Here is a 20,823-nt window from a genome sequence, read left to right as displayed (position 1 = left end):
CCGGACACCTAGGAGTTAAGAAGACTAAGGACCGTCTCTTGCAAGAGTACTATTGGCCAGGGTGTTTTCGTGACGTAGAACACTTTGTGAGGACATGTGACACCTGTCAGCGGGTTGGCAAACCAGGGGACAAATCGAGGGCGCCGTTGAAGTTGGTACCTATCATTACGGAGCCTTTTAGACGGCTCGTTATTGATACAGTGGGACCTCTGCCGGTAACAGCCACAGGGTACAGACACATTTTGACTGTGATCTGCCCAGCGACAAAGTTCCCTGAAGCAGTGCCGCTTAAAGACCTCAGCTCAGTTGAGATAGTCAATGCACTACTGTCCATATTTGCGCGAGTTGGTTTTCCTGCGGAAATCCAGTCAGATCAGGGCACAGTGTTTACGAGCGCTTTGACGACAGCCTTTCTCGAAAGGTGTGGGGTAAAGCTGTTACACAGCTCAGTGTACCACCCACAGTCGAATTCCGTGGAGAAGCTCCACTCCGTCATGAAGCGCGTGTTGAGAGCATTGTGTTTTCAGCAACAAAGTGATTGGGAGCTGTGTCTGCCTGGGGTGATGTTTGCATTAAGGACCGCGCCGCATGCGGCTACGGGGTTTTCGCCAGCTGAGCTGGTGTACGGTCGCTCGCTGCGGTCTCCGCTTCGCATGCTTCGAGACTCGTGGGAAGGCAGGGGCGACGACCCAGTCGTGGTCGAGTACGTGCTTAGTCTCCTCGAACGCTTAAGAAGGGCACAGGAGTTGTCAGGTGAAGCAATGGCAAAGGCCCAGCAGAGGGCCAAGGTTTATTATGATCGGACAGCCAGGGCCCGTCGTTTTGAGGTGGGCGATGAGGTAATGGTATTGCGCACATCGCTAAAAAACAAACTCGACGTGCAGTGGGAGGGCCCAGCACGGATTGTTCAAAAACTGTCAGATGTTAACTACGTGGTGAGTCTGCCAGGAAAGCGGAAAGCACAGCAAGTTTACCACTGTAATCTGCTCAAACCCTATAGACAACGGGAAGCAGTGGTGTGTATGATGGTAAACGTTCCCGAAGAGCTTCCGGTCGAGCTTCCGGGACTAGGCTCAGTGACGAACAGGGAAGACACTGATCAGGTCATTAGTGACTTAATCATTAAAGCACCGCTGTCGGCTGAGCAGAAAACCGAACTACACCAACTCTTACAAGAGTTTCAAGGTCAGTTCTCTGAGAGGCCTGGTAGGACTTCTGTCCTTACTCATGATATAGAACTTACCTCCCCAGAGCCAGTACGATCCAAGGCGTACCGGGTGTCACCCCGCCAGCGCGATATTATGGAGGCTGAGGTAAAGAAAATGCTACAGCTCGGTGTTATTGAGGCGGGTGAGAGTGATTATACCTCCCCTTTGATTTTAGTTGAGGTACCGGGCAAGGAACCTCGTCCTTGCGTCGACTACCGCAGGCTTAATTCTATCACTAAGGATCAAATTTATCCGATCCCTAACATCGAGGAGCGCCTTGAGAAAGTTAGTAGCGCTCAGTTTATTTCCACCCTAGATCTTGTCAGGGGTTATTGGCAGGTTCCACTTACAGAAGAGGCTAGTAGGTATGCGGCGTTCATTTCACCAATGGGAACATTCCGTCCTAAAGTTTTGAGTTTTGGTTTGAAGAACGCGCCATACTGCTTTTCAAGCCTCATGGACAAAGTGTTGCGGGGACAGGAAGAATTTGCTTTACCGTATTTAGACGACGTAGCGATATTCTCCGCATCCTGGTCTGAGCATATGGCACACTTGCGGGCAGTGCTAACCCGCCTGCGCGAAGCGGACTTGACAATCAAGGCTCCCAAGTGCCAATTAGCACAGGCCGAGGTTGTCTACCTCGGTTACGTGATTGGACAGGGTCGTCGCCGCCCCTCTGAAATAAAGGTGGCCGCTGTGCGAGACTTCCTGCAACCGCGCACGAAGACCGATATTCGGTCGTTCTTAGGTGTCGCCGGCTACTATCAGAGGTACATCCCCAGGTACTCCGATATCGCGGCTCCCCTGACGGATGCTCTAAGAAAAACAGAGCCCCAAACAGTCGCCTGGAGCGAGACAAAGGAAAGAGCATTTAGCGCCCTAAAGAGCGCCCTAACAAGCCAGCCTGTGCTACGATCGCCAGACTACACAAAAGGGTTCGTTGTTCAGTGCGATGCTAGTGAGCGAGGCATGGGCGTTGTACTGTGCCAACGGGAAAATGGAGAAGTGGAACACCCCGTCCTTTATGCTAGTCGTAAGCTGACCTGTCGTGAGCAGGCGTACAGCGCCACCGAGAAAGAGTGTGCGTGTCTCGTGTGAGCCGTTCAGAAATTGTCATGCTACCTAGCCGGCTCGAGGTTTATCATTGAGACGGATCACTGCCCTCTCCAATGGCTGCAGACCATCTCTCCCAAAAATGGCCGCCTCCTGCGCTGGAGCCTCGCTTTGCAACAATATTCCTTTGAGGTGCGTTACAAAAAGGGGAGTCTCAACGGTAACGCCGATGGCTTAAGTCGAAGCCCCTAGCGTGGGAATCCGCCTCAAAGTTGTTTGTTACTGATGTTTTCTTCCTGAGGCAGGATTTTTAACATATTGCTTTTGTTTAGTTTCAAAGTGATTATGTGCTTTCTAGTGAAATTTTCCAATTTGTGGACGCGTTCTGAGTGCTGCTTAACTACTGTAAGGAACTAGGCAGTAGTATAAAAGGGGAAAGAGCCTGGCAGAGCTTAGTGAGGGTTGTCTCGTGCTTGCTGACTGAGCGGTTGCGTTTCGGCGTAGTTCTAACGCTTGCTGGGAACGAGCACAAAAATGGCAACTCTCCCGAAGTGACTTTGCAGTGTCCTATGTGATCCTGAACCCGAGAACGAGGCCTTCTCTGTGCGCTGCGATCAAGCAACGTCGAGGGACGACCGGTTTCGATTACGAGCATCATCGAGCGACATCCCTCTGGACAGCGGATGCAGTCCCCTGACCATCGGGATCTCCTTCTCCCGGCGGGGCGGTCTGTTACGTCTCGCCTACGACGCGCGGTATAGCCGGCGCGGATGCAACGGACGCCGCGGCTTTGTTCAAAGCGGCGGTCATTTGGACCCGTTCATCGCTGCCGCAACGCCTCCCGCCAAGCGCGTCCAGGCAGGTTTCAGTGCCACGTGTCGTCGTGCGTGCGTGTGTGTGTGTGTGCATGTTGGTGCCCACGCTTGTCAAAGCGCGGCAGCCGGGGAGAGGAGCTCCCCAACTGGGAGGCGAGGAGGTCTGACCGGCGCCGGCCTGGCGGACGCGCCCGTCACGTCTGGACATGTTGAAGCGTCGCCGTATCGGGCGCCTCTTCCCAAGCCGTTCCCTCTTGCCCTCGACTCCGAGGGTATAAAACGCCGCTGCCCCGGACGCCGAGGAGAGACTTCGATTTCTTCCTTCGAGTAACGTGGTCGCCCTGACCGGCTGCTCTTTTGCAATGCCAGAATAAACAAGTTGTTCTGTTGCCAGTCGACTCATCCTTTGCCGGGACCTTCGGATGTTTCCAGCTTTGCCCTAGGCCGCCAGGCCAACGCTACCCTTGGGGCTTGCAACCCATTTGCAACACTGTCGACTGCGTTGCGAACATCCAGCTTTTCCTCGAGGGAAAGCGCCTTGCACTTGCGCGATGCCATCAAAGGACGACAAATCGCTCGCGATGTTAGCGAGGCCCGACGAGGCGTAGGCAGCGTAGGTGTTGACGGGAGGACACGGACGACTCGGATGGGTTGAACCGCACAGACAAGAAAGACTGGATTAGCGAGGCCTGACGAGGCGTAGGCAGCGTAGCTGTTGGCGGAAGGACATGGACGACTCGGATGGGTTGAACCGCACAAACAAGAAAGACTGGATTGCTGCGGGCCCGCGGGTTTTACTCGCTTCGATGGATGGATGGATGGATGGATACGGCTGAACCCTTTACATCGGGCGGTGGCTCAAGCCACCTAGCCATGTCTTGTGAAATTTTACTCCCGTCTTGCTTTTAGCCACCAATCGGATAACCTTCGCTTGGTTACTTCTAACCTCTTAAAATCCACTTTCCCTTCACTATCCCTAAACCCCAATGCCTTGGGTAAGTCAGCCCCGCTGCTTTCCACTGTAGGGTGAAGCCCTTTACAGAAAAGTATTATCAAGTGTTCAGCCGTTTCCTACTCCTCTCCGCACGCAATGCACAAAGTGTCTATCTCGTGGTACCTGACTCTATACGTCTTAGTCCGCAAAACTCCAGTCCTGGCCTCAAACAACAAAGAGCTTCCCCTACAATTATCATAGATATTTTCTTTGACAATTTCCTGTTTAAAGGTCCGGTATGTTCCCAGTGCCGATTTCGTCAGCATCCCTATTTTCCACAGAGCTCTCTCTGTTTCTTTAACCTTTTTCTTAACCGATAATTGCTGATTTGCCCCCTTACTGCTGTCCAGATATTTGCTTGTCAATTTTCTAGTTCGCTTTCTCCATTTCGTGTCAACATTCTTTATATACAGGTATCTGAAAACTTTCCTAGCCCACTGCTTTTCCTCCATCTTTCTCAACCGTTCCTCAAATGCTATCTTACTGCTAACCCCTCTGCTCTCGAAAGACGCCCATCCCATATCACACTGTACCCCCTGATTTGGTGTATTGCCATGTGCTCCCAAAGCTAACCTCCCTACTCCACGTTGCTTAATTTCCAGCCTTGCTTGAACATCTGGCCTCATACACAGGTCCGCATTACCGAAGGTCAGGCTAGGGACCATCACCCCTTTCCAGATCCTTCTTACCACCTCATACCTATTGTAATTCCACAGTGCCCTATTTTTCATGACAGCTGCATTCCTACTAGCTTTATTCATTACATACTTTTCATGCTCTGTCAGATACTCAGCACTGCTATTTATCCACACCCCAAGATACTTATACTCATTCACTACTTTTAGCACAAACTCCTGTATTCTATGCTCGCCGCCCTCTTCATTAAATATCATGACTGCAGATTTTTCCTTACTATACTTGAAGCCTAATCTATCTCCCTCTGTACTGCATATGTCTAACAACTTCTGCAGGTCTTCCTTATTGTCAGCCATTATCACTATATTGTCCACGTATATTAGTCCCGGTAATGTCTGTTTAATCAATTCCCCTTGCTTGAAAAAAGATAGGTTGAAGTCTAGTCCGCTCCCCTCTAGCTTGGTCTCCAACCCTTACAGGTACAACATGAACAACAAAGGGGACAGAGGACATCCTTGTCTAAGCCCCCGCTGTATCTCTACAGGCCCTGATACATTTTTTTCCCACTTTATGAGCACTCTGTTACCTCTATATATATCTTTTAAAAGATTAATTACTCCATTTTCCACATCCAATGTGCCCAGTATGTCCCACAAATGCTCCTGAGTAACGTTGTCATAGGCTCCCCTAATATCCAGAAATGCTAGCCATAAGGGCCTATGTTCCTTTTCCGCAATTTCTATACACTGTGTCAATGAAAATAGATTGTCCTCCAACCTCCTTTGTTTCCGGAACCCATTCTGTAGTTCCCCTAACACCCCCTCGTTCTCCACCCAAGCCTGCAGTCTATCCTTTATAATTTGCATCACCACCCTGTAAACCACAGATGTCACTGTTATGGGACGATACTTACGTCTGCTTTGTCCCCCTTTCCCTTATATATCATGTTCATTCTACTTAATCGCCATTCATCGGGGACTTTCTCATCCACTATCATTTTGTTCACTACCTGTATCAATGTTTGCTTGGATTTTGGTCCTAACTTCTTTATCAACATAATCGGGATACCACCTGGTCCTGTTGATGTGCCACTAGAAACCTTCTTCTTTGCCCTTTCCCACTCTCCTTGCTCAAGTGAAACTATTGCTGTAACCGGTCTATCCTCCTTCGATAAATTATGTACCACGTGCTTTGCTGTAAATTTTTCCGTCATCCTTGTTCCTATGTGTTTTATTGCTTCATCCCCTTCTAGTCGAATACCCTCATCTGTAACAATAAACCTTTGTTCTAGCCTAGTCTCATTACTCTTTGCATTTAGATGTTTCCAGAATTTTTGGACTGCTTTTCTATCTTTTTTATTTACTTTTGACATCCATTGGGCACCCTTTCTTCTAATTTTCTCATTTATCAAATAGGATGCGTCCCTTCTACACTTTATGAAGGTATCCCATTTTCTGTCTACTTCGGGTTTTGGTTCCCCCCTCTTCTTGGAATATCTGTGTTCCCTGGACGCTTCCTGGCGCTTTTCTATTGCCCTCTTGACCTCCTCATCCCACCAACTCTTGGGTTTGCATCTTTTCCCTTTTAGCTTTACTCGCACCTTAGCTAGCTCTAGCTCCAGTAATCGAGCTAATTTGGTATAAGTCCATTCTGTTTCACTATCCTCAAAAATTACTTTCTCGATTTGTTTGGCTGCTGCTTCCAATTGCTTTACTGAGTAAAAATTCCCCCCTGATTGTTCATCTCGCTTCAGTCCTACATTGCTTTTTCTTCTGAAGCTCAACTTGATACGCTTGTGGTCACTACCTAGACTTCTGGAACCATCTTCATCTATGTTCATTACCCCTAATCTATTATACATCCTCTGTGACATTAGTGCATAATCTATCGTCTCCCATGTTATGAGCCCTTCACACTTCTCTGTGCTGTTGCATACAACTAAATCATGGCTGTCACAAATGTCCTGCAGCATGTTTCCTGTCGAATCCGTGTACCCATCCAGGTCTTCTATGTGTGCATTCATGTCGCCCGATATAATTATCTCGCCCTGTCCTCCTAGCTCATCAATGTCACTTGCAATACATTCTAACATTTTCCTGTTTTCCTCTTTGGCATTAACCCCTGTCCACAGGTATACAAAGCCAAGGAGTGTTTGCTTGCCTGCCACTGTTCCTTTTAGCCATAAATGTTCCCTGCATCCCAGTCTAACCCTTTGAAAATTCATACTTTTATGAATGAATGCCCCAATTCCACCTCCCTTTCTACTGCCCTCTGTTCTATTGCAATATTCCCATACGTAGTCTGGGTTACAGGGTGGTTGCTCCATGTCTCTAAGATGTGTTTCCCCTAAACCATATACCATTAACTCCTCCTACCTTAACTGTTCTTCTATTTCCTCCCATTTCAGTCTATTCCTGCCACCTTGCATGTTAATGAAACCTATATCTGAATTAACTTGGCCCTGGCGCTTGCGTCTCTTTCTTCCCCTAAGGTTCCATTGTCCGTTTGATCTTAATTCTTCCTTCTCTAGACTGTTTCCTTCAGAGCTGTGGGTCCCCCCAAAAAAGCTGTTGCCTGGCGACCTATCCTACTACCCACCTTCTTGCCAGTGGCACCACCGTAGTGGATGCCATCCTGTACAAAAGGGTGGGGCCTAACCGCGTACACTTCCCTGTTGACCTCCATCACCTCGTATCTTAGTCGTCGACTCAATAGCCTAATTACGCGGTTAGCCTCAACGACCCTCCTTTGCGTTTCGCGAGCCTGCCTCTGGACCTCTGGGATTGTGCATATGGTCACATGCACACTCCCAGAGGCCTCTCTAAGCCTACGCATCCCCACCTCCAACTGCGTCTCAAGATTCTGGCTCCTCCCCTGCAGCACATCATTGAGACCAGCATGGATAACGACACGGTGTTCGCCATCCATGCTGCCCACCACCACCTCCCGGGCTTTGGCCATTGCATCCACCATGCACTTCCCCGACTGAGCCTCCACCTGCACCCGCCTGTCTGCCTTCACTGCCGTCAGAACGCCTCCCTCAACCCTCGCCACGTTCAAGTCCCCGACCACCAGAACCCTCCTACGCCCTAACCATTCGCTTCCTAACTCCATCTGTTGGCCTCCGGATCGCTCTAGCTGACTCTCCTGCCGCTGTACGCTATTGTCGCGAATCTCCATGCCCGCTTTAACCTCTTTCATCTCGTTCTCATTTTTCTCACTCAATGCTCGCTGCGCTACAGCACTGTAGGATCGACGAGCCTCGTACCCCACCTGACACTTCTCCGAACTGGGGTGCCCAGCCGGCCGCAACCTGAGCGCTTCAACCTGTTTTTCTAGCTGGGTCCGCTTTTCCCGCTCTTCTTTCATCTCGCCCACAATTCGCTTCAACAGGGCGGCATTATTCTCCTCCTTTTTAATCAAATCGGCGACCTGAGCTTCCAGCTTAATCCGTGCCTCTCGTTCTACCTTCAGGTTCGCATCAAGTGCATTAAACCCAGCTTCCCATTCCCCTTTTAACGTATGAACGGCATCCCCAAACCGCTTACACATCTTACATGCGAAGCTAGCTTTATCCACCTCGGCTAAGCTCCCGAACCCAGTCTCATCTAAATAACACCAACGGTCGCACTCCTGGCATTGTACTAACTCCCCGTCCTCGTCCACCTTAACTTTTCTAGCTTGCCGACCCATCGTCCGGCCGACTACGCCTTGTGAAAGGCCACCAAAATCCTATGCCGTTAGTCCTCGGCCCTGCGCAACGTAAAAGCCCGCCAAAAATTATTCTCACACACCTCCGCTGGCCTCCCTATTCTTAACTCGGTCTAAAACTACCGCCCGACAGCATGTATACAAGAGCAAATACCAAAAGCACTTAGCTTCGGACGTAGTTGTTGCAGCTCCCAGCCACGTTGCTTCCACGTTCCCGACAAGCAGCGCCCTCTGCCTCGGTTCGGTGGACGAGGCAGTGGCCATCTAGTGGCAATCTCTCCAACTCGCGTGCAGCTTTTTATGGCCTCCATGATTACCCACACGCGTGCAGGGGGTGATCTCGGAGGCCATGGTCTTGTAGCCAATTCCGTAGCCAAGCCTGGCCAAGACTCATCAAAATGGCGGTTGGCGCGCGTTGCCCGGCCGGGTTCGGGGTGCCAGGTTGCGATGTATCATGCGGGAACGTTTTCACAGCTACAACGTAACAGCGGGGTACCCAATACATTGGATCCTATGGGAGCCATGCCGGGACCGGACGAATACGACGTAACAGCCGGGAAAACGCAGCAGTGAGGAACGTAACAGCGGGGTTCTACTTGTAGTATTTTTTCCAAACCAAATACAAATACTAAAGCTTTGCTACCAAATCACACACTAATCGAACAGTGAGAGAACCGAATTGAATATGAATCGAATACTTTTATGAATATTCGCTGCTTGTGTGAATATTTAATGAACAACCATGAAAAATAGCAAAGCACTGCTTTCGCAGTTAAAGCTGTATCTGTTAAAAGGAATCTGAAGCTACTTCTGAGGAAAGCACATTAACTCGCTCATTCACTGCATTGTGTTGTCATAAACACCTGAGCCAAATAATAAACTTCTACATGCAGCACAGAACCCACAATCACGAGCGAAAGTTCAGTTCAGTTCAGTTCAGTTTTATTCCTTAAAGGCCCCCATTTCAGTGGGTGTTACATAAGGGGTGGGATTACATTTGTAGTGAGGAAAACAAACAGCGATGGTAATTTAACATTGAAGGTGATCTGTTACGCTTTCTTGAAAAGCAGATGTTGAAGCGATGGCGACGATGTCATGGGGTAGGCCGTTCCAGTCCGTGGCTGCTCGAAGAAATAACGAAGCTGAAAACGTAGTAGTGCGTGATAGTGGGCGGGCAACTTGAAGGGGATGACTGGTGCGGTGAGATATGCGTGATGCGGCGGCAATATACGGTGCTTGATTGAGAGAAGAATAAAAGAATTTGTGATAAAGGGTGAGGCTAGCAATGCGACGACGAAAAGAGAGGGGTGGCAGTCCGGATGTAGCTTTCAAGGATGAGACACTGACGTCATATGAGTATGAGGAATGAATGAATCGGGCAGCACGATTCTGCACAGCTTCCAATGCGGTGATTAGATATGCTTGTTGTGGGCTCCAGATGGGGGATGCATATTCTAATTTGGGTCTTATAAGTGATTTATACGCGAGCAATTTAACATTTGGTGGGGCAAGACGAAGGTGACGTTTTAGAAAACCGAGTGTTTTGTTTGATGCTGAAATGATGTTACCAATATGAACCTGCCATGATAGATTAGAAGAGAGGGTGACTCCTAGATATTTATGTGATTGTACTGCGAGCCCTTTCCGGTGACTTTTTCATGCTCGCACCCTTGTCTGTCGCTCGCACCTGCGAATACAAGTTGAGAAGTGGCTACTGGTTAGATTCTTTCAGGCGGCAGGCAGCTACCGTAGCTGCCGCCAGTAAAACGCATAGCTCCGGTGGGTCACGATGCTCAGCCCCCGCAGGTGGGGCCAGCGGAGGAGCGCCGACCTTCCAGCGTGCAAAAGTGATGAGAGGTGTGGGAAAGGCGCAAAGACACTGAAATTCAAATTTTAACCGCAAATAGCTTAGCTTCTACAAAGCACATTAAGATATTCTTGCTGGAAAATATATGTGAATCGGCGTGATTTAACATGTCAGGCATACCGCAACTTTATTAGAGCCCCTTTGAGCGCCCCTTTAAAAAGACGCAACACTGACCTCAATTTGGGGGGTCAGAACACAAAGTCAGTGAATTACGTTTTTCATTGTCATGTTATGTGCATTGGAAAAGTATCTTTTCCTGTACATAACAAAAGGTAATAAACTAGCACCTCATCTAAGTGCATGAGACGGGCAACGTATGATGCATGGTCTCCTATGTCATGCATAAAAGCAAGGTTCTATGAACCTGCTTGGGCCCTGTCATGTCAACCTATCTCTGAGGCCACATATGAGGATTTTGAACCCCACCATGCGAATGGGCCGCACCGCAATGCTGAACCCTTCATACCGCGCATACCAATCGTGACAGCATGATTCACAGCGCATATGGTCCCCGTTTTTGGAACAGTCAAGGAAGAAAATAATGGTAGGCCTGATTCAAACTTCATGCCAATTATTCAAAAATATTCTAGAACTTAGGGATATATCCGATTCGTTTAGCATATAGGAAGATATTTGATTTGGTATTTGAAATTTCCAAATATTCGCACACCCTTAAAAAAATGGGGTTCAGCATAGACTTCCTAAGCAAAATTTCTCGTTTGAGGGGGGGAGAGTGTTCCCATCAAGTAAATCTGCCCCTGACTGATGCTGAACAAGTTACCAACATAAAGTGCAGCCACCAAGGTATATGCAAGCATCACAAGAAGCATACGATTACACAACACAAATACTTGGTCCTGGAATGGGTGACCAGTTTTCCAAGCAATTCCCTACTGGAAAATCCAAGCGCAAAGCCAGTGTACACAAGTATCTATTTACGCTTTAACCGTCAAATTAGTGTCCAAAAAACAGAACAAAATCACCAATTGTTTGGCAATTTCTAGCAAAAATGACTACTGTTGGCTTAAAAAAGACAGGCAAAAGGCGCGAAACACTTTTCATGGACAACTACCCCCTTCTAGAGCTGAAAATTGCAGTCAACGAAACTGCTGACCATAACTAGTCTTAGGCAGTGGGCGCAGTGCAACATCAAGCCAGACGAGTGTGACTCGTCATTGGTAATTTGGTACAATCTCCCGTGATGAGTACAGCTCATTGTTGGTGGTGAAAAGAATAAGAAAGCTGGTGCGTTCCTTGCAGATCTGAGATTTGAATCGAGTACCTCCCACCTGCGAGGTGAATGTTCAACCACTGGGCCTTTGCTGCAAGCCCTTTTGACAAGGTTCCAAGCTCATGCCTATACTACCCTGTCCAGTGGGTGCACATTACACAAGGGCTGCTCAATGAGTTTTGCCTCTTGTTGAGGGTAGTCACAGTGCAAAAGAGACAGCACAAACACAAAAATAGGGCACACACAGACTATGAACTCACGAGCTTTTTCAAAAGGTCATCAATTTATACAACAATCACTGCATGACAAAACCAAATCACGATGCGGAGAACATACAAGGTCACCAAGTGACGTGAACAATAGAGATTTGCAATCTATTTAAGAGGAATTCAATTTCCTTCTTTGTTAAAGAAAGTGATTGGTCACTGACACATGGAGAATGGTGCTTTGCAATGTGGTAGGCCTCTTTTTATCTCCCCCGTTGGCTGGGATTAGCCCTTAGCCTCTAATATGACAGCCTCTGTAAATCTGCTGGTATTTTCCGTCGCTGCATATGCAAGAGTGGACAGCCAGGTTCCCAGATGAGGCTTTACTGTCCACATTTTGTGCTCTTGCAGACACACATTAACACACCTGCCTGTCTGCTCGATATAAAGGCCACCACATGAGGGGCAAGGGTAAAAAAACAAAAACAATAGCGCTCGCTCGGACAATATGACAGAAATGCTTGAGCAGCCATTGTTACGAACTATGCTCAATGACCACACACCAATTTCTTTTTCTTTTATTTTTCCTTCTTGATGTCCTCGTTATCGCCATTGTTCAAAGCCGAGATATCAGTCATTCTGTACTTTACATTCATAAATCCCTGGGAGTCTTCATACCACTCCAGGTGCAGTGATGCAGCAGTTAAGCGATGCGTCACTGCCCTGCAATGGCAGGTGCTTCCATCAGTGGCATAGAGTTTCTTACTATTAACTAGAGGGAAAGCTGGCACCCCGCCTATGGGAGTTTGCAAGGAACTTCCTCGAGACCACCTGTACCACCATGGGCGCTCTAAACATCATCGGGCGATGAGCTACTTGGTGAGAGGGTGTTACTGAGATGTCCCGTTCCGTATCCACGGCACACCCCATGTGCAAGAGTTTGGCGCAAACGTAGTGCGCAAAAGCCATAGTAGCAAAAACACAACAGCACACAACACCAATAAAAGGTTTTTGGTTTCCTAAGTGGCATTAAAAACCTCTTAAAGTGTTCAGACAACATTTTTTTGCAAACATTTATTTTTAAAAGTATGCCTGTTAAGCACGAATTATTGGCCTTTGTGGTCTGCAATATTTTACCAATAGGAGAGCAAGCCATCGCTTATTTTGGGCCAACTTTATATTTACATGCTTTCCTGCTTGTTTGTTGCAATTTATAGACAGGATATTAAATGCTAAGGCATTCTTGATTATCGAACGTTTGTTTTTTCATTATTTTTTGGCCAAAAGTTGTGGTTCTGCAGTCGATAGCTCTCCGCCCCATGGTGCTTAGAGCGCCCATGGTGGCTGAGGTGGTCTTGAAGAAGCTACATGCAAACTCCCGTAGGCGGGACGCTAGCTTTCCCTCTAGTTAATAGTAAGAAACTCCATGATCAGTGGGCTTGTGCAACCCAGGTTGCTCTTCTTGGCAACCTCTTGCAACCAATAATTTAACAGCCACCTGCCATGGTGAGCAGTTTGCTCACAACCTGCTGGGCAAGGCTTCACTCCTAGAGCTTCAATTTCTTCACGACATATCCCCTATAATTCTCATGCATTAGTCGCGTTGGACAAATCAGTTTTGATTAATGATGTGACAACCATTCGGAGGAGCTTCTGGAACATGGAGAAAGTTTACAAGCCTAACCACCTTTATTAACTTGTTAGGAGCAGAAAATAAGACTAACTTTCTGCTGATTTCCGACTGTCTCTAGGTGGTGGAAAAAACCGTACAGATACTGTACAACCATTGTCTTCCTATACTGGTCACGTGCACCCGATGAAGTGTCAGCTGCCATTCTTTGCTTCCGTTTTCAAGATATGATGAGGTATGTAATAGGCCATTGTCATTGTTTCTATTTGATCTTTAAAACTTGCTTCTGCATAGTGTGAGCAGGTTTCTACGCAAGGCGTTGCGCATGCACAAGTTTGGTATCGCCTCTTAGCCAGTTTAGAATAAGCAGACTAGTGCACTTATAGTGATTTTGTTGCTTTAGGCTCATACTTCCAAACAACATGAGATGACTTGAAGAAAAGCATAAGGTCAAGGAACCTAATCAAACCATTATGTGGTATTTGGTGAGTCAGGGTCAGATGGTGCCAGTTAAAACGAAACATATCCAAGGTTGTGCTGTGTTGGGCTCTATGGCACATAGGCAACTACGGCCACCTTGAGCCAAATGCAAGGTTCGACATGTCTGTTTGGTAGGCAGGAGTTAAAAAGTTTTTAAAATACTACAACTGGTTTAGAAGCTTTGCTTTCTTAATAACGATATAATATGCATCCAAGGTGTCGCTATTATACTGTGCTATACAGCTATGGATGAACCGATACATATGCCTTGCTTCTAAGGTAGTGCTGCTTTCCCAAGTGGAAAATGTGGAAGAGACAATCAATCAAAGAAGCCGTCAATGGACATGCCCGTCATGTTCTGAACGCTTAGTGCCCTGAAACTGCCAATACTCTCTTCAAAAGATGTTAATAGATCTGTATGGCGAATGGAATAATACAAGTCCAGATATTGCAGAAATAAACATGCCGCTAAAATTTTCAAGCACATAACTTGATTCAAACCTTTTAATAGAAATGGGTTGTCTACATGCAGAATTTTAAATTTCTCCTGCAGGAAGGATGCAACCAGTCACTGCCACAATTTTTTTCCGATAAAATAACCCAAAGGGGCCAGTCAGACTACCCCTTCGTTACCCACAGGATGTTTATTTCCCTGGCACCACTCCCATGTGCCACTGCTAGTACAACTGAGAGTACTTTTGACATCATGGCTGTAGACGGAGTTTCTGCTCTAGATGGAACCGGTAAAGTTGCCCTGGTAAAAATTTTCCGAAAGAGACAGTCAGAGCAATCTAGTGTAACATTTATTCTTGCCATGTGTTCACACATGAATTCTGTCCAACTTCATCCTTGACGTGATAAACTGCAGTATGGCTGGCCTGATGGAGGAGATGTGAAGGAGAGCTGCCCATTCCTTTGCAGCTCTCCGCTTTTCCTTGAGCATCCCTTGCGTTCCACAATGAGAAATTGCAATACAGCCCATTTATACATTCATATTACCGATTCTCTGTGTGCCAACTTATTCCTTCCTATCAAATATTTCATGTTCTCATGGAGAGAGAATCCATGGGCACCTATAACAAATGCACTTCGTGACCCAAATTCATGCCTCGAAGGAAACGCTGCAAAGGTTAGCTTGCGGGAAATGTCTACTGTTTGCATCCGTAAACGTTTATGCAAAGGTCATTGCATGCTAACCCTGAAATTATGACCATTACTACAGCAAAAACCTGCAACTATGTGAGCAAAAAAGCCACATGTTTAAGTTTCGTACAGCTGAAGCTAAACAACGTGCAGTAGCTTTCCCATAAGATTTAACCGCACCCTTTGGTGACCATTTACTACTGCTACTTTCTTGCTATGAAAATTTCTGAAGCAGCACAATATTTTAACTCACCTTAATTTTCTAGAGAATCACAAGTGCTGCACAAGCAGGACATAAGTAACAAAGTGGCTTGTTGGACTATGTGGGGATTCGCACCGAGGTCCCTTTTTCGTTTGCTTTCCTGCGATGCACCGTGCAGCAGAAGCCTCGCCTCGAGGAGGGGCACAGAGAGCCTCTTCGGCTGGGATCGTCAGCGCGAGCGAAGGTGTCGCTCGTGGCTCCGCTCTTCGCCAGTGGGGCGAGGAAATGGCGCGGAGACTTACTCCCGTATCTCGTCCCGTCCGGCCTCGGAGTACCCCTTGCCCTAGCGCGAGCAAACATTCGCTCCTAATCTTGCTGGTGAGCCGGATGACCTCGATTCCTCAGCGTATTGTTACGAGCAATTCGAAAGAGCACCTCTGGAGGAGACATGTAAAACTGCGGCGGTCCCTAAGTGGTTCGAGCGCGCAAGCGAGAGAGAACCATCTTCTTTCTCTACAAATGCAGGCGCTTCTACTTCTTCTACAGTGGCACGTATCTGTATTTTGTTGCTAGCTGGCTTTATTGTTGCTGTAGCAATAAATGCCTTGTTTGTGTCAGCCAGTGAGTCGTTCCTTTGTTCCCACAGAGCCGTGGTTGGCGTGCGCTTGGTAACGTGTGTGATCACGGGGTGGGGTCCTGGCGGCTTTGAATAGTGTCAGCCACGGTTAAGCGGGGAGAACATATTTATCTTCCCCTATTAAAACCCCACAACAGGTAGGCAATGCATTTATCCAAATCAGCCCTTCAAGACACAGATAGACAGAGAGTGTCCGTGCATTCAAGAACTGGCCTGCATAAAAACAGCTTCCAGCAAGTTTTTGTCTTCCAATAGTATTCGTCGACAAAGCGGGAAGGCTTAGCAACACCACTACTAAGTATTCTGGATGCTGTTGGGCTCAAATAACGCCTCATTACAAACGTGTGCACGAGGGCAGAAACAATACACAAGCAGCAAATTAACAACAATACATCACCATGACCACTGAAATTAAGATGTAAGAGTGATGTGTGATTAGGCACTTTCACAAAGTAATCTAATTCACATCCATAACAGTTAGTGCATTTGGGTCACTTCACTACTGGTGTTTTTCTGTAAAATGAACGGGCAAGTATAGCAACCACCAGAATACGGTTCATGAAAAAAACTGAACAGAGCAGGCAGTAATGATGCAACAACCTAATCAGGGATGCATGAATATTTTACAACTTAAAATATGAATGTCATATTTCTCGCTATCTGGAATGCATTCAATTCAACAATTCAGCATTTGGCACCGTTATACATTCCTGTCTTTTGCCTTACACCTGCAGCTTTAACCAATGATGTAGTTTACCAGTCTGCAGCAGCAGCATGAACTATGGCATAGTAGAATTATATCAAGCTTGTTTCTGTGTGTGGCTGAGATTAATTATCAGCTTTACATTACTGCATAAAAATTTGCTTTGACGTAGTTATTGTTGTGTGGACCACATTGTTGAACTGCTGCCACTGTCACGATCACAAGAACTGCACTGACATTTGACTTGTTATTATCTAACATGCTGTCTAGTTAGCTCTTCAAAATGTAAAAGACAACATAAGCTCGGAAGAAACAAAAATATTGTCTCTCCTGCTCTATTCCTCTCGGCCATTCAGGATCCATATATGAATCAGTTTTCAAACATAATTTTTTCGCCAATAATTTCCTGCCCAACTTAAATAGAACATATCCCATTACACACGAATGAGTTTTGACTTTGTCCTTTGCAGAATTATGATACCTACTAGGAGGCATTACACCACAGAGAGCTGCAAAAATAGGCGATTTAAATACAGCGAAAAGTTGTTCAGCCCTATATCGCAACATTAGCAAAACAACAAAAATGTGGCTAATCGACACAAGTACAAATCCTGCCCTCACTCGGGAAATTGATCCCCGTTGATTTCAGTGACTACCGAGTGGTTGCCCTTGCTCGAGAAAGGAATGCCGACAGTGATGCGTTTCACGTCTCCTGCTAACCTGCTGGAAGCGCTGAATTTCAGCTACCTCACTGCGCGTTCTAAGTGCCAATAATGCGTTTAGTATGCGAGCTATAAACGCTTTTCTCTGACCCCGTACGCCTCGCTACAAAGCGCGATTAACCAATGCTTGCACTGTATCGCGTTTGCGAGGGTCGCGCGATCGAGAAGAGGCACCAGAAGCAATGCAAACGTTCAGTGAACAAAGGCACCATGGCGCAGAAATAACTTGCGAGCGCGACAACCACCACAGCTCCGCGCGGACGCGCGTCCACTCGTTGCTCACGCAGAGGTTCCCCGCACATCATTACCTCGCGCCAGCAGCCAGGAAGGCAAGCGTGAGAGAAAAGAAGCCAGCACAGTGGACACCTCGCCTTTGCGGCTGGCCGATGTTCGCGGAAGCACTTCTGTTCCCCTAAGCCCGGTAACAGCTGTGCCAGAATCTTTCACAACGGCCCTCCCGACGCGTGGAGCCATGTCGAAATCGGCCGTCACGGCGACCACCACCGTCGGCGCGCTTGCAAAGGGAAGGCCACTCACCATCGTCGACGGCAGCCGCCAGCCACACAGCGTACGCGCAGTCGCTAAGCCGTGCCCAAGGAGCAGCGCGTATTATTCGCCCGGTGCGCCGTCACAGCCTAAACAACTGACATGCAGCCCCTGCGGGCCCCAAGGTAAATCCGCCTTGCGGGCCCTGCTGGCCCTGTATGCACCCGGAGATGTGTGTACACAACACCTTGTAGTACACAGTACGGGCCACAAGATGTGATGACGTCATTTTTTGATTTGCCTCGTCACATCTAGATGAACAAAACAATAGTAATTAATATGACAGAAACTTAAGCAAACACTCCTGAACCAATACCCAAAGCCCAAAAGAAGTAGCTTAACATCGCGCATCATTTTGCTGAAAAACAAAAAGAAAGACATTTAAAAGGTACAACAATGCAGTTCAACTATTTTGTTTCAGCAGCAAACTAATCAATGCTTCAATGCTACTTTTTTACAACCTACATTTCATTCATTTCCTGAAAAGCTTGCGGCCACATGGCCATCACCACCACCCATCCAGCTGAAGCCAATTTTCGAGACAAAACTATCGAAAACGAAGTGGCGTTCTAGCCGCTGTGCCAGCGTTCTAGTGGTTCTAGTTCACTCTAGCAGCGTGTGCGGTAGCACTGTTGGGCGGTCAGCTGAACGCGTTGGATCTCGGTAACGTCGTGAACTGCCTTCTGCAGCCGGAGCACCTTCGGTGGAAACCTCTGCGCTTCCCGAGACAGTGTTCGCTTCGCCATGAACAGCGATTCGGCGGCGAAGGCCACAGCATTGGCGTCGCTGACGGAGACGTACACCGACTCCGAAGGCGAGTTGGACTCGGACCCTGAGGAGAGCGGTGAGGCTGCGGCAGCGGCGGCTCCTTTGTCAACGCAGCCGAGCGTCGAGAGCACGCCCAGCTCACAGAGCGGAGGAGGGGCGCCGCTCGTCTCGTACCGCGCCGAGGACGAGGACGAGGAAGCGGCGGCCGGGGACGAGCCAGAGTCCGGCCGCGTCGTGTACGTGCGTCCCGAGTCGCCGGTCTCTTTCCACCGATGCCTGCAGAGCTTGGGGCCCAACGGCGTCTTCCTGCCGCCAGAGCCGCCGGGCCGGTGCGCGCCGGCGCTGCAGGAGAAGATCGCGCGCCTGTACGAACGCAAGCAGCGCGACGGTCGCGACATGAACGCGTCCATCCAGATGCGCAAGGACTTCCGCAACCCGAGCATCTACGAGAAGCTCATTGCGTACTGCGGCATCGACGAGCTGGGCACCAACTACCCGCCCGAGACGTACGACCCGCACAGCTGGGGGCCGGACTCGTACTACGAGGAGCTGTCGAGGCGCCAGAAAGAGGAGATGGACAAGCGCGAACGCGAGAAGAAGACCAAGGTGGAGTTCCTCACGGGCACCGCCAAGAAGCCCGAGCCGCGGAAAAGCAAGTGGGACGTGGGCGCCGCGCAGCCCGTGCTGGGAGTCGCCAGACCCGTGTTGCCCGCTCTGGCCACCCGGCCCACCGTCATCTCGGCCTTCGGAACGCTCAAGCCGCCTGCCAAGCCCTGAATTCTTTTCTTTGCATTGGTGTTTTTGTTAATGGAGCATTACTACGGAATGCAGGGGCCACGTTGTTTTGGACAGAGCTTTTTTTCACTCTCCATGGACCCACCTTTGCTCTCGATCATTTTCAAAATGGGGCAAAAGGACGTTGCAGTAGATGAGACACGAGTGCTAATGTGTGCTGCTGCGCTGAGGAAAAGCTGCCCTCAGACATCAGCATAACTTTTTTTTGCGGCGACCATGTTCTTTTGTGCTACCTTTCAGTACAGTTGGGCTTACTGTCTATATTAGCCGTACTACTGCAAAAACCTAATCCTTTCTATTGCAAGAACAAAAAAAAAGTATATATGAGGACTGTTACCTGCCTAGTTGCATCTTTTGCATTGTTGCCCTTTGATCCCTCTTACAGCAAGTGTTGCTTCTGGACACCCGTTGGACACCCCTTCTCCTCATTGGAAAGCAGGAACTCCTCTTTTTGATTACTTCCTTGATGACTTCTTTTTGATGACTACCAGTCTGGCAGCTTGTAACTTTGCATAGGAGTCTCTGGAATGTTTAATTTACAGTGACATGCATAGTGCCACGTGTTTCAAAGCCGACTTACCATTGCTGTGTCTGTTGTTCTTAGGATCTCTCCATTTTTTCTACATTGAAGAGACATAAGTGAAATATAGTTCATGCAGAGGATTGTGATCAGTGTACTTCTCCAGCGTATTGGAACACTACTGGGGATCAAGAGCAGTGACGTGAAGTCAGCAACTGGTGTTCAGGCTTCCTGTCGGCATTGCTTGCTGTAACCGAATTTTAAGCACTTGTCTGCGGCCAGGTTCAGTGGACTGCAACAATTCTTAAAAAACAGAACAGCATGGCCCTTCAGTATGATTTTTTTTTGCAAAAGGAGTCGCGAGTGAGACAGCGCTAGTCCTGTTCCCTTACTCGTTTGTGTTGCCATTTTTGCGTTCTCATGTCTTTCACGACTCACTTCCAGCTTCAACTCGAACAGTTTCACAAGTGCAGTTTGCGACAAGGCTAGACAGGCAGCCGTTCATCATCCAGGACCCAAGGTGCGCTGCAATGCATAGTTGAGTTTTCACATACACCTCCTGTTGTGCCCCTGTGTGTTCAGTAGTCAAATAAAGAAGTTTCCACATGCTCCTGTTCAGGTCAAGTGAGCAAATTTGTTATCATTTTTGAACGAAAATAGTAACAGTGATCTCATTGATTTTATTAGCTTTCAGTTTGTGCCATTATTTGCAGTACGCCAAGGTCCCCTTTTGTTAGCACTTTGCATGAGGAGTGAGCAAGTCAAGAAACTTTAGTGGCCTTGAAATGGACTGCTTGCGTAAGCGACAGGAGTTGTGGGAAGATTTTTTATAATCCGTGGCTGTGATTAAAAAAAAATTGCCGCCGCTTACTGAGGGTGCGAATGGTGGGCGATATCTAGCTGCTTCGCGAAACTCTGTGCTCACGCCACGCATGACGGCACGAGGATTACATCTA

The 20,823-nt window shown here is 48.0% G+C and overlaps 2 protein-coding genes across 3 annotated transcripts in view; one reads left to right on the top strand and one right to left on the bottom strand.

Annotated features, from left to right (window-relative positions):
- Positions 1 to 17,999, bottom strand: part of LOC144124520 (motile sperm domain-containing protein 1) — a 91,712-nt gene extending 73,713 nt beyond the window's left edge. The window contains exon 1 of one of the 2 annotated variants that reach the window (XM_077657242.1): positions 17,776 to 17,999. The gene's annotated coding sequence lies outside the window, so the exon portion shown is untranslated. The remainder of the gene's footprint in view (positions 1 to 17,775) is intronic. The other variant, XM_077657243.1, reaches the window with a different exon arrangement.
- Positions 18,000 to 18,303: 304 nt separating this feature from the next.
- On the top strand, positions 18,304 to 20,491 carry LOC144124519 (SAP30-binding protein-like). The gene has a single exon (XM_077657241.1). It carries the CDS (start codon positions 18,529 to 18,531, stop codon positions 19,327 to 19,329), a length of 801 nt encoding a protein of 266 aa, XP_077513367.1. The 5' UTR covers positions 18,304 to 18,528; the 3' UTR covers positions 19,330 to 20,491.
- Positions 20,492 to 20,823: the final 332 nt, after the last annotated feature.

Source organism: Amblyomma americanum, chromosome 3 (genome assembly GCF_052857255.1).
Source record: "Amblyomma americanum isolate KBUSLIRL-KWMA chromosome 3, ASM5285725v1, whole genome shotgun sequence".
Taxonomy (NCBI): Eukaryota; Metazoa; Arthropoda; class Arachnida; order Ixodida; family Ixodidae; genus Amblyomma; species Amblyomma americanum.
The sequence above is the reverse complement of the archived record's forward strand: the minus strand, read 5'-3'. Positions and strand labels throughout refer to the sequence as shown.

What these genes read in the sequence shown, in the direction of transcription:
- LOC144124519 (XM_077657241.1), top strand. Translation starts at nt 18,529, where the DNA reads ATGAACAGCGATTCGGCGGCGAAGGCCACAGCATTGGCGTCGCTGACG.